Source organism: Panthera tigris, chromosome C1 (assembly GCF_018350195.1).
Source record: "Panthera tigris isolate Pti1 chromosome C1, P.tigris_Pti1_mat1.1, whole genome shotgun sequence".
NCBI classification, from domain to species: domain Eukaryota; kingdom Metazoa; phylum Chordata; class Mammalia; order Carnivora; family Felidae; genus Panthera; species Panthera tigris.
This window is the reverse complement of record NC_056667.1, coordinates 28,135,893-28,154,821: the sequence shown is the minus strand read 5'-3', so window position 1 is coordinate 28,154,821 and position 18,929 is coordinate 28,135,893. Positions and strand designations below refer to the sequence as shown.

The 18,929-nt window shown below is 54.2% G+C and overlaps 1 protein-coding gene across 2 annotated transcripts in view; it reads left to right on the top strand.

Annotated features, from left to right (window-relative positions):
- The window catches only part of GRIK3 (glutamate ionotropic receptor kainate type subunit 3), a 222,595-nt gene that overhangs the window by 202,769 nt on the left and 897 nt on the right, over positions 1 to 18,929 (top strand). The window contains exons 12-15 of one of the 2 annotated variants that reach the window (XM_042996562.1): positions 2,761 to 2,879; positions 5,341 to 5,558; positions 16,013 to 16,235; positions 16,763 to 17,013. In XM_042996562.1, the coding sequence (XP_042852496.1) occupies positions 2,761 to 2,879; positions 5,341 to 5,558; positions 16,013 to 16,235; positions 16,763 to 17,013 (811 nt within the window). Of the gene's footprint in view, positions 1 to 2,760; positions 2,880 to 5,340; positions 5,559 to 16,012; positions 16,236 to 16,762; positions 17,069 to 18,929 lie in introns of both variants that reach the window. The other variant, XM_042996563.1, reaches the window with a different exon arrangement.

Below are 18,929 nucleotides of genomic sequence, written 5' to 3'. Positions count from 1 at the left end.
GATCTGGAAAGAGGCTGGTAACTTATTCAGTGGAAAATCCAAATTTTAGGGAGTACTATGGTATGATTTTTTGTGTGTTTAAAAAGTATCACAGGTACCGTGTATGTGGGCACACAGGACTGGTGGGGTCTCGTCAGAAATCATCTTTATCTCTCACCCCCGACCTCCCAGTGTGTTCAGAGGTGAGGCTGTCCTTGCCCTCGGTGAAAGTTTTTTCAGGGCCTGCCACTTTTTGGCCCACTCCCAGGTCTCAGAAATCCTAGGTCTCTCTCCAACCACAAACACTGTTTCAATTCGGAAACTAGAAGGTTGAGGGGCACCTGGGTGGCTCCGTCGGTTAAGTGTCCGACTCTTGGTTTCGACTCAGGTCGTGATCTCACGGTTGGTTGGTTCGAGCCCTGGGTCGGGCTCCGTGCTGATGGTGCGGAGCCTGCTTGGGGTTTTCTCTCTCTCTCTCTCCCTCTCTCTCTGCCCTTCTCACTCTCTCTCCCTCAAAAATAAATAAATACAAACTTAAAAAAAAATCAGAAAGTTGAGTCCGGTATAGTCCTCGACATTTCTAGACATTTCTACCTTTGTTCACAAATCAGACTCCTCCCCTCGCCTGCACCTGGGCCCGCCTGGGCAGTGCCTCCTCGGTCGGCCTGCTCCCCTGCTCAGCACCCAGCCCTGCAACAGCCCAGGCCCCGTGGCTTCTCCCTGTTACGGTCCTGTTGCCCGTCTCGGATAGGACCCAAGGTGGAGCTGGGCCCATCTGGCCCAGGGAAGCCCTGTTGGCCCAGGGTCCTTACACCTGGCTGTGTCTGGGCACGCAGGCCAATGCCATGCAGCAGGGACTTGCCCTCCTGCGTGCATCCACGAGGCACACCTCAGCCACACACACATGGACCCAGGCGGCGGTCCACCTCGTTACAGAGCTGCCTGCCGGGCTTCCCCGGCAGTCCCGTGGGAACCCCTCTCCCCAGACTTCACGGGGAGATCCGAGGACCGCTGAATGTGTGGCTCTCCAGAGGTCTCTTCCCCAGAACCTTCCCACAGCAGCCTCCGCCTCCACTCTCCTCGGGCTTCAGTCTCTTCCTTCTGGATTTCTAGAGCCCCTAGCCAGTTTGTGGCCACTGCCTTTGAATATCCCCGTCTTGGTTGGAAGCCTCCCTTTAAAATTTCACGCGTGTAGGATCTTCCCACCTTGTGAGGACAAAATTCTTCTCACGTGAGCTTTGGCGATCAATGTATAATTCATTAAAGCTTTTAAAGAGGGGGCTGGAAAAGTCACAACAGCATGCTTAAAGCGTATCGTACATTAAAAAACAAAACAAAATTATCCTGGACACGTCTCTCCTTCTGGGTCTCTCGTCTCAGCATCCTACCCCACACCAGCCACGCCAGCTTCTTAGGGACCATCTCCACGGGCTCTCAGTCTCCCCCCAGGACTGTAGCCTCCTCCGGCTTTACACTTCCTCAACTGCAACCCTTTTGCAATAAACAAAGATCCCTCCGTAATCAGGACTTCTCTTCCTTAGAAGGCAGTGGGGGGCTTTAAGTAACAATTTTTTTTCCTGTCATACAGGTATTTGTAGATTCAGAGCGAAAAAATCTGAACACTTATGTAACACATTGTTCTCTCCGGGGGTGGGAACCCTCCAGTACTTTTCACTTTTTCACTGTATTCTTCTAGACCGTTTGAATATTTTATGAAGAGCATGTTTTGCTTCTTTTTTTTTTTTTCCATTTTAAGTACATAAGTAATTGAAAAGCCGATTCTTGGGGCGCCTGGGTGGCTCAGTCGGTTCCACGTCCGACTTCGGCTCAGGTCATGATCTCACGGTTTGTGGGTTCGAGCCCCGCGTCGGGCTCTGTGCTGACAGCTCAGAGCCTGGAGCCTGTTTCAGATTCTGTGTCTGTCTCCCTCTCTGCCCCTCTCCCACTCACCTCTCTCTCTCTCTCTCTCTCTCTCAAAAATAAATATTAAAAAATTAAAAATAAATAAATAAGCATTAAAATATTAAAAAAAAAAGAAAAGCCAATTCTTATTTTTAAAAATTAATATAATCCATATAAAGCAACAGGCTTCCCTGAAATTCCTGCCACCATTCTGACCCCCTCCCCAGAGGGCAACACTGATATTTTTAGACAGGAATCTTTCCAGACTCTTCCAATGGGTTTGTATACACATGTATGTGAAGAGGTGTAGGGCTGTGTCTTTAGGAATCTATTTATATAAATGTGATCATATTGTTCGTATTTTTATCATCTATTTTTTTTTTAACCCAACAGCATGTGTGGAAGGACTCTCCCTGTCGGGACATCTAGACATCTCTCATTCTCTCCCATCAGCTGTGTAGACATTGCAGAGTATGGTTCTGACACAGTTTACTTAATCATTTTTCTGTTGAAGGACATTTAGGCTGTTTCCAGTTTTTGCTATTGCAAACAATGCTTTGATAAACACCCTCTTTATGCTCGTGTATGGGCGTTTTTTCTAAGCTGGATAATGAGTCACAGAATTGCTAGGTTGAAGGGCATGTGCACTTTTAATTTTAAGAGATACTGCTGAATTACTTTTACAGCCAGAAAAGGGCATTAACAATAAAGAACGAGAAGCAAAATGGCCCTGAGTTCCCATTCCCTGCCTCCCCAGCAGAACACTAAGTCAATCGGAGTTAAAGGGGCAGCGCGGCCGCGTTTGCTAAGCAAGCAGCCCCTTCCCCCGCTGCCGGCTCCCCACAGCTCCGCCCCAGCGCTCCCCTCTCCCTGCTGCAGGTTCAGCCCTTACGAGTGGTACGATGCACATCCCTGCAACCCTGGCTCCGAGGTGGTGGAAAACAACTTCACTCTGCTCAACAGCTTCTGGTTCGGCATGGGGTCCTTGATGCAGCAAGGTATGTGGCCTCTCCCCAGGGGCCTCCTCTCCAGGAGGGGGTACCTCCTCTCCTGAGTCCGCAGAGCCTGCCCACCTTCCAGGGCAGCCTCAGACCTGCTAAGCTGCCAGCAGGTTGGAGACACCTGGATAGTCAGGTGTGTACCCTTGTCTCGGGTCCCTGGCTGAACTGGCTCAGGGTCTGAGGCGAAAGCAGATAAGCCAGCCCACCCGTGGTGTGCAGGGTTCATCCCTAGCCTCTCCTGCTCTAGCTGCAGTGGACATAACAGCATCCTGCTTCTGGGGGCCAGCCCCACCGGTGGCCTCGCCACCTTAGACTCTGGCTGAGCAAAGCTGAGCTGAGAATGGGTCAGACTGGAGGCAGGGAAGCAGGGCGGGAGGTCACTGCAGGAATGAAAGCATGAGACCTGAACTGGAGTCGTGGCTGTGGGGGTGGAGCACAAAGATGGACCAAGAGAACTTCAGGATGTCGCAGGGACAGGACTTGGTGACCACCCAGCCCTGGGGAGCCTGGGAACCGGAAGGGTCCTGGCTGAGGTGGGGACATTAGCCTGAGCGCGTCAGGGACGGTATGCACGGAAGGATACCGTTTTCTTCCGTGTTCTCGAGTAGGGGGGGCTGGTGTACCGCACCTGTCGCCAGCCTGGTGGCCTCCCCTTTGGCCAGATCAGCAGCTGCTCAGACGTCTCACAAAGCAGAGTACCTGCACGGGCTGCAAGGAGCGTGGTGCAGACACGCCACGGGCTGAAGCGCGTGTGCAAGGAGAGGAGCCCCCAGGCAGGAAACACTCCCGGGGAGGACCCCACCACCGCCGCCCTGCGAGCCAGCCTTGCTGGCCAGGAGCCACGTGCTCCTTGCTTCTGCCTGTCAAGTCACACGTCTAAAGCCTCTTAATTCAGGGAATGAGGTGTTGGGGGAGTGTGGAACCAAAGTCTCTGCCTATGTTAGGGTCCCACTGCGGGGCAGTGGGTGACAAGGGGGCAAGGAAGGGAAAGAGATCCCAGGGGCAAGAATTCTCTGTTCCTCGCTCACCTGTGTGTGCTCGAGAGGCCCACTACAAATCCTGGTCCTCAGTAGACCTCGATCAGCGAATGCAAAATGAATGGTATTATCCCAGCGTGTCCTGAGTGACCGCTACGTGCCAAGCCCTGTGCTGGGCACTAGAACGGAGGAAGAGGAGAGAGAAATCTGCCCCCGACTCGAACGATCTCCCAGCCACGACAGAGGCCAGCTCAGGGGCCCCGGTAGGGGTCCAGCAGGGCCTGGCGGAGTCCACGAAGGAAACAAGGAAAACAATTCATTCTCCCTCTTGGGGGGGCAGCCCTCGCCATAGCTGGGAGCTATCTGATGAGGCTGGGTGTGGCCGGGTGGGGAAGGGAGCCTCAGAGCTCCCAGTGGTCTCCAGAGCTGGGAAGCGACAGGCGCCTTTTGACGGAAGTGTCTCTTTCAGTCCTCACTATTAATGAGTACCCTGAAGCCTCACCTTGCTTCTTTGTCCATCGTTATCTTTTCTCGGTGACAGTTGGGAAAGACCTGGAAAGCCCCTCAATGCAGTAATAGCTTCTCTCCAGCTGCTATTCAAAGCATGGGCCCCTGATGTATTCCCCACGAGGTTTTGATTAGGAGGGAGAAAAATAGTTATGTATTTGAAAAACTCTCCTTTGAGTGATTTCTTTGAGAAAAAAAAAAAAATCATCCATATCAAAGCAGACACTTTTCAGATTGCAGGTCCAAACATTCTGGGAAGTTCAGGAGTCACTTGCTATTTAAATCTCTTGAAAGCCGCCTCGTTAATTACTTCAGTTAGAAGGTTTCATCTAAATTGTGCTCCGCACCCAAGGTCAGGGAGGAAGAGTGATCTATTTCGGCAAAAAAGCTTCAAAAAATGTTGATTTTCTCCTCCTGAGAAGCACCACCCGGCAATCCTGTGTTTGTGTACCGCTTGTATTTCCAACACATTCTCCTCCAGTTCTGTCGCGCTATTTGTGCGAGGCTGGGACAGAGGAAGGACGATTCTCCGTGCTTTGCAGTGTTCCAGAGGGGGAAAGCGTCTGGCATAATCACACAGAGTTAGGAGCATGATTCACTCAGGAACCCAGGGCTTTCTACTCGGAACCTGGGACCCCAGGGGGCTGACAAGCCTGTGAAATGGTGTGCATGTGCGTGTTGTTCTAGAACAATGGTTCTTAAATTTTAGCCCGCCCCAGGATCCCCTAGAGGGCTCACCAGACCCAGACTGCGGCGCCCCACCCCTCAATGACTGATTCAGTAGGTCGTGGGAAGGGGCCTGGGGCCGTGCCCGTCTAACCAGCTCCTGGGTGACGCTGAGGCTGCTGGTCTAGAGACCACAGTGAGCACTCAGCTGCTCAGCTCTTACTGGATTATCAGAGGAGTCTGGGCCCCAGAGGACTTGAGCAGCCCTAGACATTGTCAGGGACCGCCTGCCCTCTCCATTCTCCCAGGGTCGGAACTGATGCCCAAAGCCCTGTCCACGCGCATCATCGGCGGCATCTGGTGGTTCTTCACGCTCATCATCATCTCCTCCTATACGGCCAACCTGGCCGCCTTTCTGACCGTGGAGCGCATGGAATCTCCCATCGACTCTGCTGATGACCTGGCCAAGCAAACCAAAATCGAGTATGGGGCTGTCAAAGACGGGGCCACCATGACCTTCTTCAAGGTGAGACCCTCCCCCTCCCTTGCAGCACCACAAGCTGACCCTCCCATGCCCTTCACTGTCCTTCCCTAACTGCACAGAATCCATGGGCCAGGAACCCCGGGGGGCTCAGGCCCGGCCTGTTTGAGACCGGTTGGTTTCAGGGAGCTTTGATGACGTGGCCACCTGAGTTGGTCCCGGCACAGAGAGTACACGTCGTCACCCCTGGGACAGGCAGGGTAAATGTGCTGTTCTCTTAAATCGTCACAGGTGGGAGGATGAGACTGGAACAGGGGAAGGAGAAGCGTGGCCCGGACACCCAAACGGGGGCCGGGGCAGTGGGCGCCCTGCGCCTGGCTTAGGGTCTTCATGACCTTCATCTTCCAAGAGGCTGCCCTGCACTTGGAGGTGAGCTCTCCACCACGGAGAGTGCGGCCGGGGGCACGTCCTCCAAGGAAGGGAGGAGGTTAAAACTTGAACAGGCGTCTATAAACTTTTCTTAGCGTGTTACACTCTTGGAATGCCGGTGTCCGGATGCAGCCCCTGCCACCTGCTACGGTCACTGTCCTGAGGGGCATCCAGCCATGGCCTCCCTGCTCCTCCTGTAGGGTGTTGGCTCAGTTCCCCCAGGGTTTCCACCTCCTACCAGAGTAGCTATGGTGGAGGAGACTGACTGACCCTGAGAACCAGTAAAGGTTCTTCTGGAAATTAAAGTAAAAACAACAACAGCAGCCACCGCCGAGAGCTCACAGTGGGCCAGACTAGCGGCTTGGCTTCACTGAATCATCAGAACAAGGCCTGTGAGGTGGGAACCACAACTGTTTCCACTTTGCCCGTGTGGAAACTGAGGCTCAGAGTGATTAAGCAGGGCGTTCAAGAACTCAGAGCTGAAGGACCCAGGTCTGCCTTCCTCCAAAGCCCACGTTCCAGGCCGTTTGTTCTTAGACTGGAATATGCATCCAAATCACCTGGAAGGCTTGGGGAAAACCCAGATTCCTGGACCCCACCCTTGGAGTTTCTGGTTTTGTAGGTCTAGGGCAAGGCCACAAATGTGCATGTGTAAGGCATTCCCAGGTGCCACTGGTGGTGGTCCAGGGACCACACTTGGAGAACCACTACTCTAAGGGTTTCTCAGAAATGGTTAGGATTCGGGAACTCAGGGACTGTAGGTCTAGGCATCCATCCATTTATTTATTAGTCACTTGCTCTCAATCAGTCTGGAACCCTGGGCCCTGGTTCCCCATCCCCCCAGCTCTTGGGTCCTTCCACGCTAAGCCTCTGAGGGATGAGTTGAGCCTCCAGAGGGGCCTGAGGGAGGAGAGAGGAAGGAAGGAGAGGGCGGGGAGGGAAAGCCTCTACCTCCTGGAACCCCACCAGCACTGGCCCCTACCCTGGCCTCCCCTGTGTCCCTCCTTGAGGGACAGCAGATGTTTAGTGAAGAGGAAAGAGAGGAAAAGGGCTCCCCTTGTGAACATCGCTGCTGCCACCAAGAAGTGGCAAATGTGGCCTTCCTGAGAGGTCACTATCATGCATCTGGTGCGAGGAACATATAAAAGTGTCATCGCAGGCATGCTGGGGGCTCTCTGGGACCCTGTGTAGGTGTTCATGAGTGTGGGCAGTATGTGAGCATGTGTGTGCCTGCGTGTGTGTATCACAGTATATGGTACACATAAACATGCATTTAGGCACGTATGGGTGCACACAGGTGCCCGTGTACAAAGTCTGCCTGTGCAGGTCTATGTGCATCTTGGTGCTCAGACATAAGCGTTTGCATATATCTGTGGGCGTACGGGCGAGCGTATGTGTGCGTGTATGTCTGTGGTCTGGGCATGTGGATGTGTACACAGGTGTATATGCCAGAATGTCTACGTGTGTGTGCATGGAGATTATGTGTGTGCGTGTCTGCTTACATGTCCCCGTGGGTGTGTCTAGACAAATGTGAGCATGGTGGGGGTGGGGGGGTGGACCTCTGTGTCAGCCCACGCATGTATGTGTGTCATAGCTTGCATGTGTGCATGATGGCCCCTGCACGCGTGTGTGTCTGCGTGGGTGTGTCAGCAAGTGTATGTCATGGTCCGTGCATGTGTGTGTGCCTCATAGCCCCTGCATGCGTGTGTCTGCATGTGCGTGTGATGGTTCACGCATACGTGTGTGTGTGTGTACACGCGCTGGTGTGAGTGTGCCTGCTCGTGCCTGTCCCCAGGCTGTGGCCCAGCCCTTTGACTGTGCCAAAGCATCTCTCATGCATTACACATGAGCCCATCTCTAAGCAGGGCTCCCGATCAAAGGGAAGCGGCATAAATAAGGCCGGTGCAGGCTCATTGCCGCTGATTGGATGCCCTTGCCTCCCTCCACGCTAAGATGCTCAGATTGGCTTCCAAGAGCCTAGTTCCAGCTCCCCGCCGAGCCTCTGTCCTCAGCATCAAGCAGCACCCCCGGCAGCCTGCTCCGCCCTCACGCACCTTCCCTGCAAACAGTGCAGCGAGGAGGGCGGGGGAGGGACACAGATGCTGTCACCCAGCTGGGATGCTGGGGCACGAGGGCCCATGCTCACAAGGGCCGCCGGCCAGAAACAGCAACTCCGCATCTCCTGCGGGACCAACTCCACTTTCCTGCTCTCCTGATCACCAATTAATTCCTCTGGATGTCTGGCTACGTTGCCTCCTGCTTTTTTTTTTAATGTTTATTTTTGAGAGAGAGAGAGACAGAGTGCAAGACAGGGAGGTGCAGGGAGAGAGGGAGACCCAGAATCCAAAGCAGGCTCCGGGCTCCGAGGCGTCAGCCCAGAGCCCGACGCGGGGTTCGAACCCACGAACCGCGAGATCATAACCGAGCCGAAGTCGGACGCTCAACCGACTGAACCACCCTGGCGCCCCTACATTGCCTCCTGCTTTAATCCAAGTGCAGCTCTTCCTGCCCAGGCTCCCTTTTCTCTGGCAACAGCAGTGGGAATGCTTTCCAGGCTGAGAGGAGCTTGAACATGGGGACCCTAACCCTGCCTCGGATGATGAGGTAGAAGCCAACACCCACCCAGAAGTTTCCCGGACAAGCTTGCTTCCTCCCCTCTCCCCTGCCCGTGAGTGAATATGGCGCTACGGTGGGATGGGGATCAGCTTCAGGAGTAGACACAGGGAGCCTAGGAGACATTGGCAAGGTCGATGATAATAGTAACATTTATCAAGCACTCACTGGGTGCCGGGCAACTTTCCATGCACTTGGCCTGTATCCGTGTGTGTCCTCCTCACAACTCTGGAAGGTAGAGACCATTGTGATCATCTCCCATTCTACCCCTGAGGAAAGCAGGCTCAAAAGTGGCCTGAGTTCACACGGACTTGCCTAAGATCAACAGCTAATGAAATGCAGAGCAGGGATTTGAACCCCTGCGGTCTGGCGCCAGGGGCCGTGCTCTCTGTCGCTGTGTGCATGCGGCTTCTCTAAGGAGTCAGCCACGGTCTGGGATTCGGTTGGGGAAGAGCAGAGCCGCAGCCAGTGCGCCTACGTATCCCCAGTCCGCACGGTCCCACTGCATCCCGCGTAGTTGTTCAAGCGATACACGTTGAGCGGACGCCGTCGCTGAATTAGAGTTTGGAAAAAAAAAGAGGCAGAAGCCAAGTCGAGCAGGTGCAGGAGACGTGTTAAGGGCAGGAACTGAGCAGGTGGCTCCCTGAACATCCTGGGGTGCAGGGCAGGGGAACTTCGTGTGCTCCTACAGAGCGCCCTCCCCCCGCCCCGACTGAGAGGAGAGCTCCAGGGAGAGAACCCACTCCTGTCCAAAGGCAGCAGCGGGAAGCGGGAAGCCAGGCTGGGCGGGGGGGGGGGGGGGGGGGGGGGGGGGGGGGGCGCCAGAGCCCCGCTCCCACCCTGCAGCCTGGGAGATGGGGCGGCTCGAGGCGCCCCGGCATTCCAAAGGAAATTGCATTTGAAGAGTTGTCGGGGAGCAGCAGACATCACAAACAGCGTCTCCTGTGCTGTCCTCCCTCCGTCTGGGAAGATAAAAATTAATTAGGAGATGAAAAAAGGAAGTCTTTGAAAGCACTGTTTGGCTGTAAAAATATGTAGGCAAAATGTAAAGAAGAACATTGGGGAAGCGTGTTCTTTGGGCAGCTCTGAAAGGAGAAGCTGTACAGCCTCTCTGAGGATTTAGCCCCCTTTGGTGCTGGCGCAAGGCAGGCACATCGCAGAGGGAGGGACTGCGTGTGAGAGACAGCCGCTCAGGGCAGAGACCAGAGCTGGGGGCCAAGAATTCCAGGCTCCCTGGGGCTCTGGCACCGTCAGCCCCTCCCTCTTGTATAGGCCTGCCCTGCTGTAGCAAGGGAGCCTGGAGAGTTCCTGGAGAGACCTCTGTCCAGCCCCCCACCTTCCAGCCGCTCAGCCGACTCTTCCCTGAGCTGGAAGCCTCACCCTATCTCAGCCTCCAGTTTCTCCTGACTCATCTGCCGGCCTGTCCAGGGTCAGAGTCTTGCCTTCAAGCAGAAGGAGGGTGGGAGGGCCAAAACGCAAGGACCGGGTGAGGTTCGGTGCCGTGTAGCCTGGCCCTGTCCAGTCACATCCGTCTTAAAGTCAGACCGCCCAGGACTTGTTGTCTCTGCTGGGGGACCTTGGGTAAGTCACTACTTCTCTGAGCCTCATTTTGTTCACCTGTACGACGTGGGTACTGATTGCCACCAGACGGCACTCAGCGACAGGACTCAGCGAGCTACCGCACGTACAGTGGTTAGCCCAGTGCTGGACGCAGAAGCACCCAAGTCAGATGCTCCTCTGGTTGGCTGACCCAGAAGACTGGGAAGCAGGCCAGACCCTTTTCTCCTTTTGCCCCGTAGTCCCCAAAGGATTTGGAGAGGGACCAGCCAGCGGACACCTGGTGAAGCTCCCTTCCCCTGGGTCTGTGGGCTTTGTGAAGGACCTTGGTGTCTCTCACGGGATGGTCATATGCCTCCGCACAGAGCTAAGAACTCAGAAGGAGCCCCGAGATCCTCAGAATAGGAGAGATCCCGAGAGGGCAGGCAGAGGGGCAGGGACAGGTGCAGGGCTGGGCCAGTGATGAGGGGAAGTGACTGAAAACTACTGTTCCTGAGGACCTCTCTGTGCCTTCATTTTCTCATCTATGGAATGGGTATGATAACAGTACCCATCTCGCAGAGTTACTGAGATGATTAAGTGGGATAATTCACGTAAACAGCTTAAAACCGTAGCTGACACGGAGCATACATGCCCTAAGTGTTAACTGTGTTTATTGTTTGTTGTTGAAACTGGAGATACACAGGCCTCTTCAGCCCACAGATGCAGTTTTGGGGGCCATACATCGCTTGCATTTTCTTACGTTAGTTGCCAGCATTTTAAAATTGAGAGCTTTTTGCATTTAAAAAATTCACATTTCCAGCTTCTTGAAAATGTGAAAGATTTGGCATCACTGAGCTGCTCTCTCGCTGAGCACCAGTTGTGGGAGCCAAGAGGCAAGTATCAGTCTCTCCAGTGTTATCAATTCCACTCAGCATTTCCTACTTATTTTACAGCGTCCTCCCTGGCCCCCGTCAGCACTGGGCTTTCCTACCCTGCGCTTTGCGTCATTTATTTTCTATAGAAACTCTGCATTATAGCAATTATTATCCCCGATTTCCAGATGAGAGAACTTAGCCTTAAAGAGCAATAATGATGTCATCCACTTGTCCAGCACTTCCTAGGGACCCAGCCCTGTGCTAAGCCAGCCCCCATTTGACAGAGGTGGAAGATGAGGCTCAGAGGTGTGACATCACTTGCCTGTGGTCCCAGAAGGAGCTGGCATTTGAACCAAGGTTGGCATGACACCAGAGTCCATGCAACAGAGCTGACCCCTCCTGCCGCCTCTATCCCCAGCCTGCAGCCCCCGCCTTCCCAGGCAAGCCTCAGGGGGCATGTGCGGACAGCAGGGTGACCGCTAGACTGGAGGGTCCGTGAGTCTGTCCTGGTGAGGTGACATGTAATGGCGGGCAGAAGCAGCAGACTCCGGGAAGCCGCCTGGTCCCTAAGGAAATAATCCAGGAGACATGATTAACTGCCAAAGCCTCCACACCCAGGGATAAGCAAGCCAATTAATTTGAGGAAAGGTCTCCTCTCCAACATGGAAAATACCCAAGGTCTCGCATGGAATCACATCGCTTCTGCCTCTCTGCACCTGTTCCCTGGGATTCAGCTCCCTTTGAAATTTATATATATATATATATATATATATATATATATATATATACATTTTTCTTGTACAGAAATGTTAAATTCTCAAGATTAAGTATCTTCAGTTGGGGAAAATCAATTTACTTCTTTGAGGAGGCTGGAATTGAAAGTCGTGAGCCTGAAACTTACTTTCTTGCCAATTTTACTGATAAAAAAAGCCTCTCCGTCCTGGCACGTCGCCCTGTATTGGCTGCTCCAAACGATTCCATTAATTGATTTGGGTGACTGGCCCTGAAGCAATGCTTATTAAGGTTCCCACTGGAGCTGGGACAGGCAGGATGACGTGGGAGCCATAGGTGTGCGGGTCTCCGTTCCCTGGGGTGGTGATCATAGCTCCGACCTGAGACTCCAGGAGGGGCCCTGGCTATATCCCTCCCTGCCTCAGATGGGCCTGCTAGAAGGGAGATTTTCAGAGTTGTGCCTTGGAATCACAGAATCCCTGAAAGACAGAAGGAAGGAATTTAAGGGGAGCCAGAGACCATGAGTGGATATGGCTGAGCATCTGAAAATGGGAACCCCAAAATACAGAAGCACAGCCAGTGGCCATTCTAGGGAGGCAGATTTCAGAACCACCTGTTTAAAGTTTGGAGGTGAGAATTTGTTGACACTGGAACTGGGAGAGCTGAACCTCTTGAAATCAGCATCACAGCCGTCTTCACGCCTTTTTGTCACCTCTCCTCTCAAGAGGCCCTAGCTTCCTGGTGTTCTTACCAGCTCCCTCCCTGTAATCCTTCAGCTTTGAGGCTGAAGGCCTTCAGCCTCAACACCCCCCCCCACACACACACACACACAACCCCCAAAAGAAATTTCTGTCTCCATTTATGGTGGAGTGTTACTGGAAAGAACATATGTTTTGATGGCAGAAGGCTGCTTCTGCTCGACTTGCTGTGGAAAGAAGGAATAAGGTGTTGGGGGAGGATGCGGGGAGGAGTTTGCAGAATGAGGATGAGTTCTCATCTCTTTCTGAGACAGAAGGAGTGGGGCAGGGCTTCCTGAGTGGTTCGTTGTCAAGTTACTTTTGCCAGCACTTGGGATTTACTGATGGATGCCTGGTTTCATGGGAGAGTGGTGGGTAAGATGGGTGAGGTGGAGAAGTGGATGCATGGTTGAGTGATGGATAGATGGATAAAAGAACGGATGGATGGGTGTGTGGATGGGTGGATGGATGGAAGGATGGATGGATGGATGGGTGGATGGATGGATGGATGGATGGATGAATGGATGGATGGATGAATGGATGGATGGATGGTTGGATGGATGGTTGGTTGGATGGAAGGAAGGATGGATGGATGGATGGATGGATGGATGGATGGATGGAAGGATGGATGGATGGATGGAAGGATGGTTGGATGGATGGATGGATGGATGGTTGAATGGATGGATGGATGGATGGATGGATGGATGGATGGAAGGATGGTTGGATGGATGGATGGATGGATGGATGGATGGATGGTTGGATGGATGGTTGGTTGGATGGAAGGATGGAGGGATGGATGGATGGATGGATGAATAGATGGATTTATGCATTAAGAGGTATAAGGGGAGCCCTGACGGTCTCGTCAACACCTGGTTCCCACCTCTGATGGAAGGAGAATTTGGAAGCAGGAGAGACTGAGATGGAAAAGAAGCTGAGGTTCCAGAGCCACTGATGGGATAATAGTACTTAGTTATAATGACCATGAGGACAGAGTATCTGAGGAGCATGTATACTTGGCACTAGGGGTGATTGGACTTGGATGACCTGGTTAGAGGAATCATCGGAACTGATTATCTGAAAAAAACAACGATCTGAGGAACAGCAGTAGCTTGTGTGCATATGTGGGTGAGAGAGTGTATTTGTTACCTTTTCCTGGACAGCTGATTACCTGAAACCGAGTGTCCTAAAACAATGGCATTACGATCTCACCGACTGTGGGTCGGAAAGCAGCACAGCTTAGCTGGGTCCTCTGCGCGGGGACTGTGACAGGCTGCGGTCGAGGTGTTGCCTAAGGCCACAGTCGTCCCAAAGCTGCGCTTCCAAGCTCGTTCACATGGTTGTTGTCAGCAGTCAGTTCCTCCCGCGCTGTTGCACTGAAGGCTTCAGCTCTGTGTTCACTGCTGGCTGGAGGCTGCCCTCTGTTCCTGGCCACGTGGGCCTCTCCGCAGGGCGACTCGCATGGCGGCCAGCTGCCATCAGAGCAGCCAGCGAGAGTGCGAGCAAGAGGGCCAGTCTCCTGGAGCCTAATCTTAGGAGTGACATCCCATCACTCGTGGTGGGGGCAGGGGGAGTTCAAAGCAAATCAGTAGTCCAGTCCGCACTCAAGGGGAGGGGATTACACAAGGGCATGAGTACCAGGGACGGGGATCTCTGGAGCTAGATAGAAGCTTCCTAGCAACAGTGAACCTGGGCAGAGTGAGAAAGGCCCTGTGGGATAAAAGGAGCCAGAGAAGGAGAGTCTGGATGCCAGAATTATCTAGAAGATAAGCAATGTCTGAGGACTCAGAAAGTCTCAAAAAAGGAATGCTTTTAAGGGCAAGAATGGCTAGTCGGGAGAGGGCATGGGTGGGGGGTTGGCGCAGGAGGAGCTGAGGGGGGGAGAGTAGCTGGCGAGATGGAGTAGCTGGAGAGCACGGGGTTTGGAGACAAGGGTTGAGGAGGTCAGAGTAGCTGATGGTGGAGTAGCTGCAAGCAGGAATAGGGAGTCGGACGGCCGGGTTGCTGGGAGCAGCCAGCTTGCCACTCGAATGGAACCCATCAAGGACCTCAGCTTTGAGGCAGGTATATTTGCAGGTGGGATGGTGGCTGCTTCTCTGGGAAGGTGCCCTCAGGCCCGGAGGAGTGGGGTCTTGCCTGCTGCTTTGGGGCACCCCGCTCCCCTAGGCATGCTTGGGCCTCCAGGAGCCAGTTTTGGAGGGGACAGCCCTTACCAGAGCCAGAAGGCCCCGCAGAATAGTAGATACAACTTTCCTCCCAGCCCCTGCCCCCACCGCCCTGACTCCTGACAAACACAGCTTCTTTCCCATCCCCTCCCCATCCCCCCGGCCCTGCACCAGCCTGTTCAAGCACACCCCTGCTGTCACGCACACCGGAGCTGGGCCGGGTGCCAGTGAGACAGGCTGACATCACAGACAGGCACAGCTAGACTTGGAAGCGGCCGGGCACAGTGGGGCCCACAGAGCCACCTGCTCCCCTGGGGACCCTGGAGGCAGGGCCATTCCCCCCGCTGGGAGCAGCTAGCCGGCTGGCTGTAACTTCCTGAGAAAACTCAGGAATGCTGTGCAGCCTGATCTGCCCATTCTTCTTGGCAGCAGGGGACATTCAACCTCGGCCCCCTCTCCCTGCCCCCCCCCCCCCCCCCCCCCCCCCCCCCCCCCCCCCCCCCCCCCCCCCCCCCCCCCGCACCTTCTCTAAGTCTCCCCAGCCAGCCGGGGCAAGCACAGCTGCCCACCCACCAGGGCTGATCTTAGCCATGCTAGCTGTGTTCGCACAGCAGCGTCCAGCCCGGGATGCTCTGGGGACAATCACAGGAGATAAAGGGCCTGCAGACCACCTGCTTTGACTGCCCCCACTTCTCGCCCCCCCACCCTCCTCAATGAAGCACAACAGACAAACCCTCGTCTTCCCCTGGAACACGGCACACAGGGGGAGCCCTCTTTGGCTGCAGTGGAAGCGGGGGGAGGCCAGAACCCACCAAGCTTTGCCCTCACTGGCATCCACTTCTCCCTGTCTACCCTCACAGAGGTTTCTATGAGGCAGTGAAGCTCAGTGGTTAGGAGCATGGACTCTAGAGCCAGATAGCCTGGGTTCGAAGCCTAAATTTGCTACTAACCTTGAGCAAGTTACTTGGCCATGCTTCCGTTTCTGTAGAACGGAGCCAAGGGTAGTACCCGCCTCCTCAGATCGTTGTGGAGAATCAGCGAGTTAACGCAGATAAAGCTCTTAGAACAAGGCCTGCACATGTAAACCTTTAATACATGTCAGAGAAAGGAAACTCACTTAAAAAACAGTCAGTCCGAAAACCACTGCGCCACGGCAAAGAGCCAGGCGTTTCTAGGTGGGGGGGGTGGGGGGGGCTGAGTCTGAATCCCGACTTCATCACTCCCCAACTGTGTGTGTCGGGACCTCCTCTCCCAGGGCCTCAGTATCCACGTCTGAGCAAAGGGTCGCATTCCTTCCTCTGAGGGCCGTAGACAGGGTTCAGCGGCTACAGCGCTGTTAAGTACAGCGTGTGGTACTTGGCCCCCGGTGTGCTCGGTGACTGTGTGCATCCCCCCCTCCCCTCGTGGCCCAGAAATCCAAGATCTCCACCTTTGAGAAGATGTGGGCCTTCATGAGCAGCAAGCCCTCGGCGTTGGTGAAGAACAACGAGGAAGGCATCCAGAGGACCCTGACGGCCGACTATGCGCTGCTCATGGAGTCCACGACCATCGAGTACGTCACCCAGAGGAACTGCAACCTTACCCAGATCGGGGGCCTCATCGATTCCAAGGGCTACGGCATTGGCACACCCATGGGTGAGTGAGGGGCTGCAGGCGGGAGTGGGGCTTGGGGGACAGAGGATGGGCAGGGCCCCCACATCCACCCACACACACAGTCTTCTGCCCCCTCTCCCAGCTCATCCCACCGAATCTAAAAAGGTGGCATTTCTTCAGCCCAGAGACCAAGGCGTACGTCCCAACCTCGTGGGGTCAGCCGGGGCCTAGGCAGAGGAGAGCTGGGGCCAACCCAGAGGTGGGGTGAGGCAGGGCGGGGGTGGGGGTGGGGAGTCCGTTCAGAGGTCATGGCTGTTCTCCCTGACTTTTCCCCTGCTGATGCAGCCCAGATACACCGTGTGTTCCAGGGGCCTGTGGAGACAGGGACTCCTAGGCAAAACTCCCCACCCCAAATCAGGACGTTTCTCCCACCCAAACACCGTAGATCATTCAAAGAGGGGCTTTTGTGAGCCTATGGAGATGGTGGCCAGCACCGAGCAGGGTGCCGGCAGGGCGAACGCACACGGCACCGAATGCCGCTGCCAGCCGGACCCCTGTCCCCCACGCAGGCTCCCCGTACCGGGACAAGATCACCATTGCCATCCTGCAGCTGCAGGAGGAAGACAAGCTCCACATCATGAAGGAGAAGTGGTGGCGAGGCAGCGGGTGTCCCGAGGAGGAAAACAAAGAGGCCAGCGCCCTGGGCGTCCAGAAGATCGGGGGCATCTTCATCGTCCTGGCCGCCGGGCTGGTCCTGTCCGTGCTGGTGGCCGTGGGCGAGTTTGTGTACAAGCTCCGCAAAACAGCGGAGCGAGAGCAGGTGAGCCTCGAGGACCGGGACCTGCGCGGGGATGGGAGGGAGAAGGGAGGACAGGGTTCCAGCTGGGTTCGTGCCTCCCAAGCGCACGGGGTATCTGAGCCCACCCTGCCTCCCCCCACCCCCCCACCCCCGACCAGGAGGCCCGCCGGCCCCACCCCTGCTCTGACTCCGAGCACACGCTCCCACCGCTGCTGTTCCGTTCCAGGACAAGCCCCCTCGCCTCCAGCTGGACCGTGCGACAGCCTCCAGTCTGGCCTTCCTGCCTCCCCGCTCCCATCCCCTCTCCGTACACAGCTAGTGCCCTGTTTCACACTTAATTCAAACCGTGTCGTTCCCCTGCACAAAACCCTCCATGGTAATTGTTGGACCTGGGTGATGGTTACATAGGGATTCATTATACGTTTCCCTCTCCTGCATATAGTTGGAAATTTCCATAATCAAAAGTTTAAAAAAGAAAAGAATGTTAAGAGGTCTGGCCCAAGTGTACATGCAGGAGAAGTCTGCTCAACCCATCTGATTAATTCAAGTGTGGTTGAGCAATGTTTCTGGGTCCTGGTAGCAAATTAGAATCACAGGGAGAGAGTTTTTTAAGTGCTAATGTCCTGGCCTCACTCCCAGAGACGGTTTTAATTGGTCTGTGGCAGAGCCTGGCGTTGGTGTCTTAAGAAAGCGTACTTATAGGGTGATTTAAATGTGCACGTGAGTTGAGGGCTGGACAGAGGTCCCTCTCACAGAGAAGTTCAAAGGGACATAGGGCCAGTGTGGAAGGAGACTGCAGTTAAGTCCCGTGTGGAAGGGACCATTCAAAACAGGCGCTTTTTACATCCATCAGAAATGAAATAGGGCCCTTTATCATCAGAAAGCCAGAGTCAGCAAAGAGGAAGGGGAAAGATCATTCTTGGTGTCGCATTTCTCCTGGGCAGGAGGAAAGGGACATGTTCCCGTATTGCTGGGATCAGTCCAAGCGGATACGTTTATGGAAGGCAACTTCGCAGTCTGGACAGAGTCTTAAAAGTGGCCACACATTTTGACAGTGAATTTCTACTTTTCGAAATGCACCCAGTGGAAGTGGCCAAGGGTAGATGCAGTTTTATTTACAAGGATGTTCACGGAAGTGTTAATTGTCACATGAAGAATGAGGTGGGGGGGGGGAACCCTTGACGTCCAATAAAAAAGAATGGCTAAAAAAAATTACAATACATTAAAAAAGAACCACCAAATTCTTTAGGAATTCCATTGGCATGAGCTCCACATTGCACCAAAAGCCTACAAGACCTGGTCCTGGTCCACTTGTCTGACTTTCTCCCTCTCACACTGAACCCCTTTACACTGCTCCACACACATCGGCCTTCTTTTTAGTCCTTAACACACCAAACACAGTTCAGCCCCAGGCCATTTGCACATGCCGTTCCAGCCACCTGCAATGCTCTTGCCCCAGAGCACCCTGTCGTTGGCCTGTTCTAGCCATTCAGGTTTCAGCTCAAATGCCACCACTCAAGTAGCCTTCCCCACCTGCCCCCACGCCCAGCCCCCGCTCTATCCCATTCCACTGGTCTATTCTCTTAGAGATAGTTACCATTCCCTGAAGTGATTTATTTGCTTGCAAGTTTATTACCTGTTTCTATCACATCCTAGACCGTAAGCTCCCTGAGGGCTGAGACCTGTCTTTTTCACGTCTGTATGCCTAACATTTAGAACAGTGCATGGAACATAGTAGGCCCGCAATAAATATTTTCAGAATGAATAAGGGAGGTAAGAGGGAGGCTATTCTGTGTTTAGTGGGTGAACAGGGGAAGCTTGGAGGGGAAGCGGGTAAGAGGCAGAGCCAGAATTCGGAATTCCCCTGCACCACACCGGCCGCCCACAGGTGCCTGGGTGTGCTAATACCCTGACCTCATGCAGAAGTTGAGCTATCA